General features: G+C 41.6%; 1 protein-coding gene across 3 annotated transcripts in view; it reads right to left on the reverse strand.

Annotated features, from left to right (window-relative positions):
- The window catches only part of UTRN (utrophin), a 497,025-nt gene that overhangs the window by 295,888 nt on the left and 185,004 nt on the right, over window positions 1-16,133 (reverse strand). For all 3 annotated transcript variants that reach the window (XM_075267488.1, XM_075267486.1, XM_075267487.1), the window contains 3 exons: window positions 11,023-11,107; window positions 8,591-8,808; window positions 6,111-6,228 (listed from right to left, as the gene is read on the reverse strand). In XM_075267488.1, coding sequence (XP_075123589.1) covers window positions 6,111-6,228; window positions 8,591-8,808; window positions 11,023-11,107 — 421 coding nt within the window. The remainder of the gene's footprint in view (window positions 1-6,110; window positions 6,229-8,590; window positions 8,809-11,022; window positions 11,108-16,133) is intronic.

A 16,133-nucleotide genomic window follows, 5' to 3' on the forward strand; every position in this document is an offset into this window, starting at 1 on the left:
AAACCAATCTAAATTGGTGTGTGTAAATGATCAATTGATCTGACTGAGATCTGTCTCAAGAAGCAGAAAACGTCTCTGACCTAGTAAAAAGTTTTAGTCTGCCAATAACCATTATGACGGTGACTGCGGCGAGTAAACAGTATCTGAGAGATGATACTATCACCAGAAAATGGAGGGTTTATTTTGTTCAGATAAGAATGGAAGAAAAACAATTTTCCTCTGATAATAGTTCCAATTTCTGTAAACAACCATCTGCTCAGACGCTGGTATTTATCTGATAAGTCTGATTAGTGGCCAAAACCTTAGTGTGTAAGCTCACAGATATACAATGGCAGATGAAGCAGGGTTGAAATTGCTCCCTCCCCTCCTGGGGCGCATCAATCCTCTGATGCCAAGGACTTCTGTGTGTTCAGAATGTAGCGGTGGATGCAGAATATGTAGCCGTTGTTGTATTCATTTCAATAGCTAAAATACAGCACAGCTGACTGGCACTCTTGCTGAAATGAATGGAGAGGGAGAATGGAAGTATAGTACCCCTATTCTTAGGACTGATGGGGGTCTCAGCGGTCAGACCCACACTCTGCACATTCAACAGATGTCATTGGAACTAGAGATGAGCGAACACTGTTCGGATCAGCCGATCCGAACAGCACGCACGCATTGAAATGAATGGACATAGCCGGCATGCGGGGGGTTAAGTGGCCGGCCGGCGTCAGAGCGGAAGTACCAGGTGCATCCATTCATTTCAATGCGTGCGTGCTGTTCGGATCGGCTGATCCGAACAGTACTCGCTCATCTCTAAATTTGGAACACTTATGATTGCTGTTCCTTCTAACTCCCTATACACACTCAATTTCCTGGGCATGCCTGTGTATTCTGGTCCTGCTGAAATCATAATGCCCGTCTGACTTTGCTTAAAAGATACAAGAATTAAAAATTGCAACAGGCCTCTGCTAGCACAAGAGCATTACTGCAATGTATCCTAAAACATCTTCATGAACAAGGATGCCTGAAAGAGAGGTCCTCTGTGATTTACATGTTGATCAAACTGTAATTGGAAGCTTACCTGCTATGCTAAAGAGGACCTTTCATGAGTTGGGGCACATGCGGTTTTATATACCGCTAGAAAGCTGACAATGCGCTGAATTCAACACACTGTCTGCTTTCACGATCTGTGCCCCAGGTGAAGAGCTATTGGTGCCGGTACCATAGCTCTTCACTGTCAGAAGGGCATTCCGGACAGTTAGTCAGAAACGCCCTTCCTCACAGTGGTGCCTATAGCGCTGTACTGTGAGAGCGGGTAGGAACGCCTCCCTCCCCGTCCATAGACGAGTACTGGTGGGGGCATTCCTCCCCGGTCTCATAGTACAGCGCTATAGGCACTACTGTGAGGAAGGGCATTTCTGACTAACTGTCCGGAATGCCCTTCTGACAGTGAAGAGCTATGGTACCGGCACCAATACCTCTTCACCTGGGGCACAGATCGTGAAAGTCGACAGTGCGTTGAATTCAGCGCACTGTCAGCTTTCTAGCGGTATATAAAACCGCATATGCCCCAAGTGATGAATGGTCCTCTTTAAAGCGACCTCTGTTTAGTGGGTCCCTACAGTACAATGACTCACCTCTCTTAGGGCCATGCTATGGCTGAAAAACACATTTACTCCTGATCCATAAGCAATTACAATTAGTGTTTATCAATATATAAAGTAGCAAGAACCTCATTTTCGTGTATCCTTATATACAGTAGTTATTTGCAGTAATGCCCTTGGTGCTGTTGCTACTTTTTGTATTGCAGCCACAGCAACATGCATCTGCATTTCTTCTTTGCATTTTGCTTAACAGATAAACTTGCCCTCACTGTTTGTCAGTCTGCAACATTTTCTCCATGTTCCTGACTCGTGATACATACAGTCTTGGATTCATTTGCTGATCTGCTCCCTATTGAGCAGCTGGCCGCCAAGAAAGAAGGAAAAGAATGGAGCGGAACAGTGTTTTATCCTATTATAAGGTGAGCCTGCTGCTCCAGCCAGTGGTCTTACAGGCAACATAAAACAAAATAGGACCAAGAGAATTTTTTTTTTTGTATTTTCTATGTTTAGTGTTGTTTTAAGCAGTGTTTAGTCAGCAACCAATTGGGATAACAGCCCCCACGTCCCTGTTTACAGAGAAGAGGCCATGCATGGCAGGCTCTCTCCATTATATTCTAAGGCAGACTGAGCAATCTCATACCTCTATTAATGGGGAAGATGTTTCATAAATGTTTTTGGTAGACTAACCACTAATCCTATGTAAACTGCAGAGCTACAGAAATCACAAGTTGTGGCATTACAGTAAGTAGTGCCAAATGGCAATATCAGCTCTGCTGCACTCGCACATATAATCGCCATGTGCGGTTAGAATAACAGCGCCACCTTGTATGTACCAATTAGCAGAACAACCATCTACAGGTGCTCTCCTCACATATGACTGATGCTATTTTGGTCACAATATTTAACATGATTGCAAAGCCCCATTCACTGCTCTTGATACAGTATAAGCAAAGTGTAATTATAATTGAAATGTATTATTGGCGCCTTTCCACTGTCTTTGAAGTCCCAAATGGGGAAGCGACAAGGAAATGGAATTCTAATTTTGGGTTTCCTGTAAGACGCTTATTGTACAGTGGTGCGTGACAATAATTCATCTGTTACTTGGAAGGTAGAAAATGCTATTTCAGTATTAAGAATGCATAGAAGTGTAGATTGATTTAGCTGTTGTAAATATAATTGAAATCAGCAAAAGCCAGCATGTAATGGTAAAGCACTGGAGCGTCACTTTCAATACTCGGAGGCAAACGGCTCACACTTTCCAAGATAACAAGACATTGTTAACTATAGCATGGCCAGAACACTGTTACGCCACTATAGAAATGGATACTAGATCAATTCAGCTTCATATTGTCAAGGATTGTTTAAGGTATGTATGGTAACTGAGCATATCAGCGACTTTAAAAGGATTGTCCAAGGGTTAAAAAAAAATAAAAAGAAGAACAGCAAATATTCCAGAAGTATGGCACTGACCCCTGATGCCGCTATGGCATGCCATCCCTATCTACCTAAAAACGCTTTAAAAAAATAGAAATGTCAATTACCAAAATGCAATGAATAATCAAAAAGAAAATCTAAATCAAAAGTTGCAGAACTAAGCACAGGTCTTCTGTGGATGTAAACTTGTTCCAATCCTTCTGTATCTCCATATAATCCCAGACAGATTGGATGATTTTGAGATCAGGGTTCTATGACAGCCATACTATTAATTACACTTGGAAGTAATAATATGGCCACCATGAATGCCTCCTCGTCTAGAGAGCAGTCACACAAAGTATTGATTTGATTTACCCTACTTGGGCACCGTAATGATATTGGAGTGCCGGGTATTTTTATCTTATCATGATAGCAAATTTTTGACCTGAAGATCAACTGTGAGAACCATTGGGAGATAAGTTGATATTAAAGGAGTTGTCCCATCTCAAGGATCCTATCTATACTGGTAGCTTATGTAAATTGAAGACTTTTCCTAAATATATTGCTTTAGAAATGCTGCTTTGTTTGCCTGCTGTGTGAACTTATTCCTCGCATTGTTTACACAGCGTTTCCATAATCACAGACCTGTGAGATAGGACAAGTGACATTACTTACTCAATTTTGTATATAATTGGAGATACGCTTTAATTCAAGAGATCTACATTTGCACCAAATTCACTACAACAAAAGGCTTTATTTGTAACAGCTCTTTACTATGGTTTTAAGGGTGACTCCCTCACTTTGGGACCTGTAGTAGACCAGTTGCACTGAGTAGACATCCCCTTTGATCCTACAATTAGCCTACTAATATCTAGAATTAATATAACTTGACATAGACATGTGAAATGTAAAACTCCAGCCTTGTACTGCTCCAGAAGTAGCACATTCCCTTTTTGCACTATAAATATATTTAGAACGCATTTGACAGATTACTAATAGCATTCAATGGACAGCTTGTGACACATTACAAATTGTACTCTGTGACAATATTTAATAAAGTCAAAAAAATATCTGCCAAATGGGTCTATCTGACATTGTACAGTACAATTTTGACATTGCACAATTCTCCTTTTGTTGTTACAAGATGTTATAATTCGGAGCTGCTATCTAGCAGTCTGTCTGACAAATGCTACTCTATCAAGACAAAAAAATGTCCTTCCCTTGAATTCTGTTTTCTAAATCTAATAGGTTTAAATTATGTGCTCGATACATCTTTAAAGCGGCTGGAGCTCTATTTTTGTGACACATAGCTCCAAATCCTCTGCACAGGTGTACAATGAAAAAGATAATGTGGGGAATTTATTAAGACTGACGTTCTCTACATTCTGGATTACATTTCTGCATTGAGGTAAGGTACGGCAGTCGGGAACTGGTGTGGATTTCCTTTATCACCTATGCCAGGCGTCCCAGCCCCCACTCAGTCCCCACCTTACTGACCCCACTTTCCTAAAACAATAGCGCGTGGGGCGCAGAAATAGGGAAATGACGCATCTCTGGTGCAAGCAAGGGCCACATCTATTGTCACTTATAGCAGTTTTCTGGTGCAGAGGCAATAGTAAATTCCTGCTAATACGTTAGCTGTCTGCGGCTGCCATTTTAGGGAGCGTACTGCAAACTTTTATACCCTGACCGTAAAGATATGAGGGTATGTAATATATCCACATATATCCACATGAGACACAATATATATTTTAAGTGAAAAGCACTGCACCTTTTTTATTAAAATATTATGAAAGTCTTCCATTTGTATCCATTAGAAAGGAAATCATTTTTTATTCCATTGTTCTTATCCTCTGATGGAACAGAACAGTGGAAGAGGTAATGGAAGTATAAATGTAACCTTTCAGAAATTCTTTATTTTATATTTTAGTTATTATATTTTTTAACCCATGCTCGTCCAAGCTATAGTTTGTAGTGTTGAAGGATATCGTCTACTGTCTTTGATGTCTACTACAACTAGTCACTCTATCCTCTGGCTAATCATGTCTTCTGAGCATGAATGACATCTCTTTGGTGACGTCAGGGAGTGTCGGGATTGCGAGCAAGATGTCGCTCATGCCCAGCAGGTATGAATAGCCAGAGGACAGTGTGACCGGGCTGAAGCTACTCCCCGCCCACTGTGACTACTTAGGGTAATTTACATAGGACTTTTTATGCTTTCAACCATTTATAACTTTTGCAGCAGGAATATTACAGAGGGCACCAATGGAAAGGTCATTACTTGATCCTGAATATGAGGGATCCAGATTATGGTGAAAAAACTGCCTGGCAGGTTCTCTTTAAGGTTACGTTCACATATGGGTCGGAGTCTCTGTTGGAGACTCCATCGTAGTGTCTGCGGAGAAAACAGTCCTCACCTAACGGATCCCAGTATAGTCAATGGGGTCAGTCGGACTGCGTGTAATACAGTTTTAGTAGTCTGCATCTCCCTTCATCAGGATGCTAGTGTGAACCTAGAGTAACTCAGCAGCTGATTGGTGATTCAGACTGTGCTGAGATTTCCTTCTGTGAGGGAGACAGGTAGATCTGCTTCATTCAGAGACCTGCATACAGCTAGTGATACACTTACACAGTTACGTAGTTGATATGGCAGAAAAAAAATTACAGGTCCATGAAGTTCAGCCTTTAAACCTACTGTGTTGATCTAGGGAAAAGCAAATATGCCTCTTGAGATAGGTGCCAATTGTCTCAAGTAAAGGAGCCTTCACACGGAGTAAACGCGCGTGTATTTTTGCAAAATACACATGTAAAAATACACCTGTTAAATGTCATTAAAGTCAATGGGAGTCTTATTTTTACACGTGTATTTCTACACGTGTAGTTTGCAAAAATACACGCGCGTTTACTCCATGTGAAAGCTCCTTTAGGGGGAAAATCCCATTCCATATATGTCAAGATTCCATCTAGTACCTAATAACCCGTGATAATATGCTTATAAGAAAGGCATTCAGGCCCCTTTTTAAGGGTTAAATGGCGTAGTGCCTATGCACATTACAGACAGACACAGGGAACATAAGCACGTCATTATTATAAAGTAGCATTGCTTACACTTTTCTGTTATTGATGTCCTGACATCGAGACTAGAGGTTTTGTTCTTCGCGTTCTGTGCTAAAGTAAAGACGGATTCAAGCTGCGGGTGGCGCTGTTCCATATCTTCTTTTGTTACCTGAAAATAATGACAACTAATATCAGTATAGCTGTTGATTTGCTATGTATAACCTGAACATTATGTAGAGAAAAACAGTACAAAGTTATTTGCAGGATCTGCCCTTTCGCCCAGCCCTACAATGGTTTGTGTCCCCAAACTTTCAGCACTGCTTTGACAGAGTCAGAGTGTGAACGGACAATTCCTCAACTGATAACGCACTGTTTTTAATTAATTCATAAATTGGTGCTATATAAATAAAAAAAATTATTATTATTATTATTATTATTATTATTATTACTGAACTAACATAGGCAGGGCAGGCTTAGGAGCCTTCAAAATTTTCCTGGCTATCATGGGAACCAAATGGCTCCAGTAATCTCACCCCAGGGTTACCATTCAGCTGCCTAACATAAAAGTATGAAAATAATCAATTGCCATGGCCGAAGAGTATCTAAAACACGTAATAAACATGATATAACGTGTGTATTCAAGTTTGGGGGCAAATTAAGACAAAATTTTGACAAACCAGGGAAGATTTATTGAGTTGTCTTAATTGGGGCCACACGGTGGCTCAGTGGTTAGCCTTGCAACGCTGGAGTCCTGGGTTCAAATCCTGTCAAGGACAACATCTGCAAGGAGTTTGTATGTACTCCCCATGTTTGTGTGGATTTCCTCCCATTCTCCAAAGACATACTGATAGGTAAAAAAAAATGTACATTGAGAGCTCTATATGGGGCTCACAATCTACGGTAATAATAATAAAAAATGTTTAGCAGAGCGCCCAGAATGGTCCACACAATGGGCAAGTCCTGAAGTTTAAAGAAAGGGCATCTTGGCGCATATACAGTAAGGTACAGGTGTAGAATAGTTAATACCGTCTCCATTTTTCAGTTCTTTCTTCTGAGACCGCAATGAAACATTATCCGCCTTACCTTTCTTTTTCTAACAAGCTTAATGATAAGAGTGAAGTGTTTATCAGAGATATATAAAAACAATTACATGCACACCGCACACTTATATGAAGAGCAATCCATGATAATTATTATGATAATTGCTATCGGGGACTTCTTAGCCGCACACACTGGGAAACAAATAGCAGCAGGTTACTTTAATCCCTCTGAAGCGGAGGGGATTAATAGTGTTCTAACAAGCCATTATACAGATAGAAGAGGCTGCTTCATTTACAAAACCCCTCCAGACTTTGCTTTGAAGAGTACATGGTATTAAATACAAAAACCATAATGAATGTTAACACAGTTTCACATAGTAAGTCAGGCTTATTACTTTGCAAACATGCTGATCAGGGGTGGCGACGTTTTTTCTGAACATTTACAAGATTTGCTTTGCACATTTTGTAATGGACACGCTAAGCCTAGAAGAGAGCGCCCACTAGTGTATTTACATAGAATTGCTATCCAGTTATATGTGTAGAGATTTTACGTATGTTCAGTTACATTACTATAGGTTAACAATTGGGGAAGGACAAACACCAAAAGACATCTAAGAAGGAGCTGCTGACTACTTTTATCATGACAGCTGATCAAAATCTAAGGGTGCCTTCACACAATGTAACGTGCAGCGTGATCTGGCACGTATACGGCGTGTGAGAGTTTGCGCGCCGTAAAAGTTCCCATTGATTTCACTGGGAGTTAGGATCGTATACGCTGCGTTATTTTGGGGCCGTGATTTTGCGTAACGCAGCGTATACGATCCTAACTCCCAGTGAAATCAATGGGAGCTTTTACAGTGCACAAACTCTCACAGATCACGCGGCACGTTACACTAAAGTATAAATTTGTGGCTCTTATGGAACAACTTTTAATATCACGCCACCTTTCAGACGACCTTTCACTCCTCACCTCACTAGCTTCACGTCCGCCCATTTTATCATGACTTTCATCTAATCCTCTCCATATGTAATATCTGCCTCTACATCCCCAAGGTTCACTCCGAGGGTGAGTTCACACGGAGGAAAGTGCCTCGTGATGTGGCACGTAGACGCCGCGTGAGCTTTTGCGGGCCGTATACGCTCCCATTGATTTCAATGGGAGCCGGGATCGTAGATGTGGCGTTATTTTGCGGCCGTGATTTTGCGGCTGCAAACTCACGGCCGCAAAATAACGCCGCATCTACAATCCTCAATCCAATTGAAATGAATAGGAGCTTTTGCGGAGCTGCTCTTTATGAGCTGATTTTCTTTCTACTGAAAAACACTGACACTTATGGAAATTTTTTGTTTTGCTTGGAAACAAAGAATATTTTATCTCCAGTGCTATTCTATGGGACACAGTCTTTTGTCCTTGAGTAAATTGGCATCATTCCTGAGCTACAAGGCAATCTTATTATGGCACTGAATTGTGGTAGTTGGCATGATCTTTACCTTCATTTGTGCTATAGTTGTATTAATCTCATCAGGATCGCCGACAGTAACAATGTTAGATTTGAGCATCTGATCGATAAGTAGCAGCCAGTCAGACAGCTCAATGACAGTCTTATCCAGATCAGTACTTGGTGGCAGCTCCATTACGTGTTTGCTCATTCCTGGGTACTCAGGCGCAGATGAAACTAGCACCATTTTTTGGACTGCAGGGAAAGTTACTATAGGAAAAAGAAACATATCATTATAAGAATAGCTAACATGTATAGCACACACAAGATAAGGGCCCCTATACACATTAGGGAAGAGTCGGTAAAACCAGCGGGGACTTCTAAATATATACATTTATGGGGACCTTTAAACTCTCCCTAAACAGATAATGGCCATGCTCAGTTCCAATCAAATAAATAGGGCTGAGCTGCAGTACCAGGCACAGCCACTATACAATGTATGGCACTGTACTTGGTAGGTAAGAGGCCACAGAAATAAATAGTATGGTCCCAGACAACTCCGTTAACACTGAGGTGACTTTTTCCTAAATCTTTCGGTAGCACTCACAATACTATAGTGACAAGGTGAGATCATACCCCTGTCCTTTTTTTTTTGATTCTTGCATTTTACATCACAACGTATCCAAAATTAAATTATAAACCAGGAGGTGTGATGGATATGGGTAGATTCGTAGTGGGATAGGGTCCCAATCCGTACTCTATTGTATAAAGGATCCCACTCAAGGCAAATAGATTTTCCTTATAATTGTGTTTATTTACAGAAGGGTGTATTATGCTTGGTGCACCAAGCATAATATACCCTTCTGTAAATAAACACAATTATAAGGAAAATCTATTTGCCTTGAGTGGGATCCTTTATACAACAAAATTAAATTATGGCACAGTCATCTGGTAGTTAATAGGTGTTGGTTATATTGGTGAACAGGTTTAGGTAGATTCATCCTCTAAACTTATATACCTTTCTAAATATTTCCTATGTCCCAGACACCCATTAAAGCACCACCACCCTTAGGGTAAGTTCACACAGAGATTTTTGGTCAGGATTTTGAGGCCGTATCCACCTCAAAATCCTGACCAAAAAGACGGCTCCCATTGAAATCAATGGGAGCCGCTCAGAAGCGAGATGCTCATTCTTCAGGCCGTTTCGCCTCGCGATTAGGCCTGAAGACACACCCTCCTCCCGACTAGGCCCATTCATTGGGCCTAATCTGGAGCAGAGTGCGCGGCTGGATGCCGATGCAGTGCACCAGCTTTCAGACGCGGCTACCCAGTTTTTGGTCCAGTAACCTGAGGCAGCCTCCATCTCAAGTTCCAGACCAAAAATCTCCATGTGTACTTACTATGGCACCCAGATGATGACAGGTGTACAATGGGCAGTCTTAGTGCCCACTAGATTAACCCATTGTGGTGATATCCAGGTTTAATGTACACCTTTCTCCTGACAAATACACTCTGAATCCTCTAAATACATAATTACTGAAATTCGGGACTATCGTTCACTATAAAAGCACACCGCATTAATTGTTGGCGCCATTTTTTGTACCGTACATCAAGCCTATTCTTTCTACAGGTTTGGCAAGGCATATCATAGAACATATTATACTTTTATGATGTTAATAACTTTGAAATACTTTTCACATTATTACTACCCCTCAACTGCATTGTAAAATAGATGGGAAGATTTTAATAGATGGTACTAAAAATTATACACATTAAGAGTCCAGTCACATTTAATGGGTTCCTATTAAGTCACCTTCCCTAATAGAGCTCCCCATGGACGAATAATAACCAGGACTACATGAGTACTGTGAAAAGGCAATGTCTTCATTATTGAGTAAATGAAGGACTGAATAGTTGAGTGTGGAATAAGAGAACGCTATGTGCCCTCAAGTGTGTACACAGCCAAACTATGTTACTATCTCAAGAGGCCGGTTCACTATTATTCTGCTAAATTTAGGATATGTGTGCACTTGACACTAGCCATTCAAAGAATCCTGATCCACTTGATACATTGTCCTATAATATATCTACTACAGGAGCTATGATCTACTATCAAGCTGCCCCTATAGTGGCCGCTACAAGCCGATAAAAGCTTTCCTGGGATATATCACATACATACTGAGAATAGGCTATTAATGTGTGATGGATGGTGGTGCCCCCTAGTGAGCAAAAGCAATTTTTGACGTCCTTATAACTCCGTGCTCTTGTGCAATACATGCCAGGACCACTTGCTGCAGTAGGCACATGGGTGTACGGCATGTCAGCACTGTAGTAAATTCAATGATAGGCAGTAGTGAAGAGGCTTTCCACTTTTCTAACAAATTTTGGAAAAAACCTATAATAATCCAAATTTTTCCTTTCTACAGAGTGGAAGGAAACATGGAAATTGGTTCATGGAGAAGCCCTATGATAAGCCATACTCACCGGGAAGGACAGTTTGGGTTGCATAGGGAGGATAATACAGAACCTGCTCCAAGTCCTTTATTTTCTCTGGGACTTCTCTAGACACCTGTTAATGCAAATGAAAATGTCAATGAAATAAAATCAACATTATAGCATAAGTATATATTGTTTCTATATACTACCTATATACAGATGATGCTCAATGATTGTAGGATTGGACATACTGAATCTTACCTGTCTGGTCCAAAGGGGTTGGCCACTTTCAGACCAATATTGAGAAACAAAATGTTATTGTTTGTACAATAAAAAGATATACAGTTTTTCAATATACTTTCTGTATCCATTCCTCATGGTTTTCTAGATCTCTGCTTGCTGTCATTCATTCTGTTACTTCTAGTGGATAAAACTCTGACCATGGTCATGTGATTTACGGTCCATGGTCATGTGATGATCACACAGGTGTACAGCCGATTACCAGGCAGATGTCTGATTATTATGCTGTGACTATAACGAGCGGCACCTGTGTGCTCATCACATGACCATGGTCAGAGTTTTATCCACTAGAAGTAACAGAATGAATGACAGCAAGCAGAGATCTAGAAAACCGCGAGGAATTGATACAGAAAGTATATTGGAAAGTTATACAAGTTTTTATTATACAAACCATAACATTTATCTCTCAATATTGGTCTGAAAGTGGACAACCCGTTTAAGCTGTGGGCCGTGGCCTACTCCTCTCCACCCATGTGTGCTTGGTGCATGGGGATGAAGGTGGAAGGGACCCCATCTGGCTGATAGCTATTCATTGTATATGGCTACCTCAATCCCATTAGCCTGCATAGCTGAGAATGCAGATATGGCCGAGAATGCACACAATAGATGGCGGAGTGCCAAAATAGAAGCGATATCAATATGTTTTTCTTGTATCCATGTGAAAATCTAATGAAGTAAATATCGACCCAGGATAGAAATATCTCTGTAGTGAAGATATCTATACCGTACAAGTGAATTAACTGCCTAGTGAAGTAATAAAATGTAGTTACATAGTCTGCATTAGGAGACAGACTACATTGTCTTCAGTAATAGAATTTTTTTTTTATGCATTAACATGTGTATTATTTGCTTCAGGGGACCAGACAGAAGAGTCCTGCAATAAACGTACAGCTATATACTGAGTAAAAGATTGCCAGTACTAGCGTGCAGCCTCAATAAGCCATGATCATTTTGGTACAATAAAACAGTAGGCTATATTTGTAACATTTGCAGCGAACCACAAGATGATCTGCATTATATAAGGACAGGTAAGACAGATCTACCATAAAGTCCAAGAAAAGGCACACTGGGGGTGATCTCGATCTCAATATTCACTCAACAGCCTTACACATGCACACTCAGGCTAAGCATGCATGTCTTCTCATTGAAGAGAGGGAAAAATATCTGGTGGTTAGGGTTGAGCGATCGTGTTCGGAAAAAATCGGATTCTGATCGGCGATCGAGAAAAATTCACGATCGCGATCAGAATCCCGAACACGATCTTTTTAGGTGGGATCGAGATCGGTACTTCCCACAATGCTTTGCTTAGCCTTCACACTAAGTATATAGTGTATATTCAGTGTGAAGGCTCCGCTGCGGATCCATAGGAGTGAATGGAAGTAGCCGGCACACAGCCTTAACCCTCTGCGCGCCAGCTGCCTCCATTCATTCTAACGGGAGACTAAACTAACATCTCTAGTACCTACTTACCTCCAGAGATGGCTGCTCCGGTGTTCTTCGCCTCGCCTCCCAGGTTAGTGTTTAAAGCGCTAGGAAGGCAGGGCTTGTGGTTTAGGAGAGTGTGAGCGGGTACAGGGCGGGGAGACATGACGTCTCCCCTCCCAGTACCCGCCCACACTCTCCTAACCCACCCACACTCTCCTAACCTGGGAGGCAGGGGGTAGTGAGGCGAAAGAACAGCGTGGAGCGGCAGCGAGGCGAAGAAGAACACCAGAGCAGCCATCTCTGGAGGTAAGTGGACACCACTTACTTGATTTCAATGGGAGTTAGTCTCGTATATGCCGCATTATTTTGTATATGATCCAGGCTCCCATTGAAATCAATGGGAACATATACGGTGCTCAAAATCTCACACAGCGTATACGTGCCAGGTCACGCGGCACGTTACTCCGTGTGAACACACCCTAAAAGTGACCTAGAGAGGATTGTAATGTATGGAAAAAGAAACATGCAAAAATAAAAGCTCAATGTAAAATAAGTCAAGACATATAAAAAGTTTAGCTATGTAAAAGATTGCATGCCTTGCAGACAGAGACATTGAGAATAGAGTACAAGCACAATCAAAACATAATGTCAGTGATTCGAGACCATCAAATATTTACAAGGCGGGCAGCAATACTTATGTACACAAATTATTTCTTTCCTATGTACTCCAGAACTCCCCAAAGCAAACAGCAAAATTATAGTGATTTATTCTGCTATAACTACATAACATGGAAACCTAGGAAACAGAAAAGCTTCCCTGACCAAATAAAAAAAGGATCCTCAAAAATGATAAGGTATGATAAGCGATGAGGTGGAAGGATACTAGCACAGACATCACAGCTTTCCTGTCCATATTGATTTTTTTTGTATTCTGTTCCCTCTGCCACCATTTCTAAATTGACAAGGCTGCTGACTTTTACGGGAGCGTACCCTGCTGGTTATGATATGTGCCTTACATCATGGTCTAGTGCAGTGTGTACTAAGCTCACATTCAGCCATACACTCCCAAGGACTGGACGCTACTATGTCTTTACTGATCAGCACTGACTAGAGATGAGCGAACAGTAAAAAGTTTGAGATTAGATATTCGTTTCGAGTAGCCCCTCAATATTGGACTACTCGAATCGAATATCGAACCCTATTATACTCTATGGGGGGAAAATGCTCGTTTCAGGGGTAGGCAACATTCGATCAAATTATACTTACCAAGTCCACAAGTGAGGGTCGCGCTGGATCCTCCGAGAAGTCTTCTCCGTGCAGAGTCCCCGCGGCATCTTCCGGCTCTGAATTCACTCTGCCAGGCATTGGGCCTGGGCAGAGCCGACTGCACATGCCTGCACTACAAGCGAACATGCGCAGTCGGCTCTGCCCAGGCCTGATGCATGGCAGAGTGAATTCAGAGCCGGAAGACGCCGCGGGGAAGCTGCACGGAGAAGACTTCTAAAGGTGGGAGAAGAACCAGCGTTGATTGGCCGACTGTATAGCATTCGGCCAATCAATGCTGGTTCTGCATCGAACTTTTCCATTCGAATAGCAAGTGGTACTCGATCAAGTACGAGTATTTCGAATACCGTAGTATTCGATCGAATACCTACTCGATTGAGTACTACTCGCTCATCTCTAGTACTGACATATACCGAGCATTGCCCTTTATAGAACTTATACATAAGGGCTGAAGTGAGGAACCTGCGGAGCCCACAATCCTATAAGAGATACAGCGTGGCCAGAAGGGAAGGAAATAGTCAATAATAAATGATAACACAAGGTATGAGTTGGCAATGGAGAGCAGCGGACAGTCTCCTCTATCCAGTCCACTCATCTTGATGTACTTACTAGGCCTCTACCCTGTCTCAATCACTTCCCTTGCTGCCCACTCCCTACAGGGTCCCTATTCCTCTGTTCTAAATTATCTATTTGCCTTTCACTCTATAAGATCTACTTTACATTGGTCCTGTAAATTTGTTCCTGGTTATATTTTTTAAAGATTTTTATTTTCTTATAATAGCCCTCATTAGGCTAAGACCCCATGTAGAAAGCCGTAGCCAAAAAATGCTGCAGAAAAGACCATGGCGGAAACACATTGTAGTTTTTTTCCGCAGCTTTTTTCACAGAAAGTCCGCAGAGTTTCTCCTTCTATTATACCCATATGGCAAACACCAGCGTTCCCATAGGTATAAATGATATGCAGCGATTTGCAGCGTTTCTGTTGCACATTTTTTTCTACAATGTGTGGATGGGATTAGCCAGAATCCCATCCACTTTGCAGGTAATGTAAAACGCAGTGTTTTTTGCCATGTCGTTTTCATTACGGCAATGTGGGGCCCTGGTCCTAAGGGAAAGCAAGTTAAAAACATCGGTCCATTTACGCTAAACGTGATACAGGTAAGAGTAGAAGTGACTGAACAATGACTGGGGAGGCGTCACTGCTATGGTAGCCAGAGTATTAGCCATTGTATGTTTGAGGGGTAGTGTGGCGGTTGCTTTATTTTACATCATTCTAAGGCTTCGTTCACATCTGTGTCAGTAATCCTTTTGGGGGAGTCCGCATGGGGACTCTACTGAACGGTCTAACGAACGCACAGGCAAGCAGTGTACAGTGAAAGCACACGGACCATAGACTATAATGGGGTCCGTGTGTTTTCCGTACGGAATATGCAGAGAGAAAAGTAGTTCATGATCTACTTTCCTGTCCACATGATTCGTGCGGAGACCGTGCAGAAAGCACCCGGACCCCATAATAGTCTATGGGGTCCGTGTGCTTTCACTGCACACTGCTTGCCAATGCATTCGGTAGTTTGTTGGGGAGGGGGATTCTCATGAGAACTCCCCAAACGGACTACTGACGCAGATGTGAACGAGGCCATTTTTATTGAGCAGACAACCTCACAGACAACCGATTGTGGAATCAAAGTGTGTTACAATGTTTAGTTCTGTTCTGATATTTCCCTTTCTGTTCCAATGGATCCAAATAGGACTTAGCCTAAATATAGCGAAAAATAACATTGAAACACGCTAGGATTGCATACACACTTCTATGCATAAAGCTTTATCGGTTATGCATTATTAAGTTTACATTGTGGTGTTTCCACAGTGACGAGCATTTCATGAGGAATCAGGAAAAAAATTCACAAAACTATTCCCAATCCTAACAAAAAATCTATGAATATATGAATCAGGTGAACATCTGCTCGGGACAGAGTTTTCCGCCATGTATTATACAGGCCTCACCCTTGGCTGTAGCCATATAGCTTTATTTTATGTCTATGGTCACTGAATGTTAATGGAAAGAAAACTGAATTCAGTGTCAGGGTGAATCAGTTTCAGACTTCTTTGCTTAATGATAAAGAATAATACATTTCGCTAGATCAGGAGAT

This window comes from Leptodactylus fuscus, chromosome 3, assembly GCF_031893055.1.
Source record: "Leptodactylus fuscus isolate aLepFus1 chromosome 3, aLepFus1.hap2, whole genome shotgun sequence".
NCBI classification, from domain to species: Eukaryota; Metazoa; Chordata; class Amphibia; order Anura; family Leptodactylidae; genus Leptodactylus; species Leptodactylus fuscus.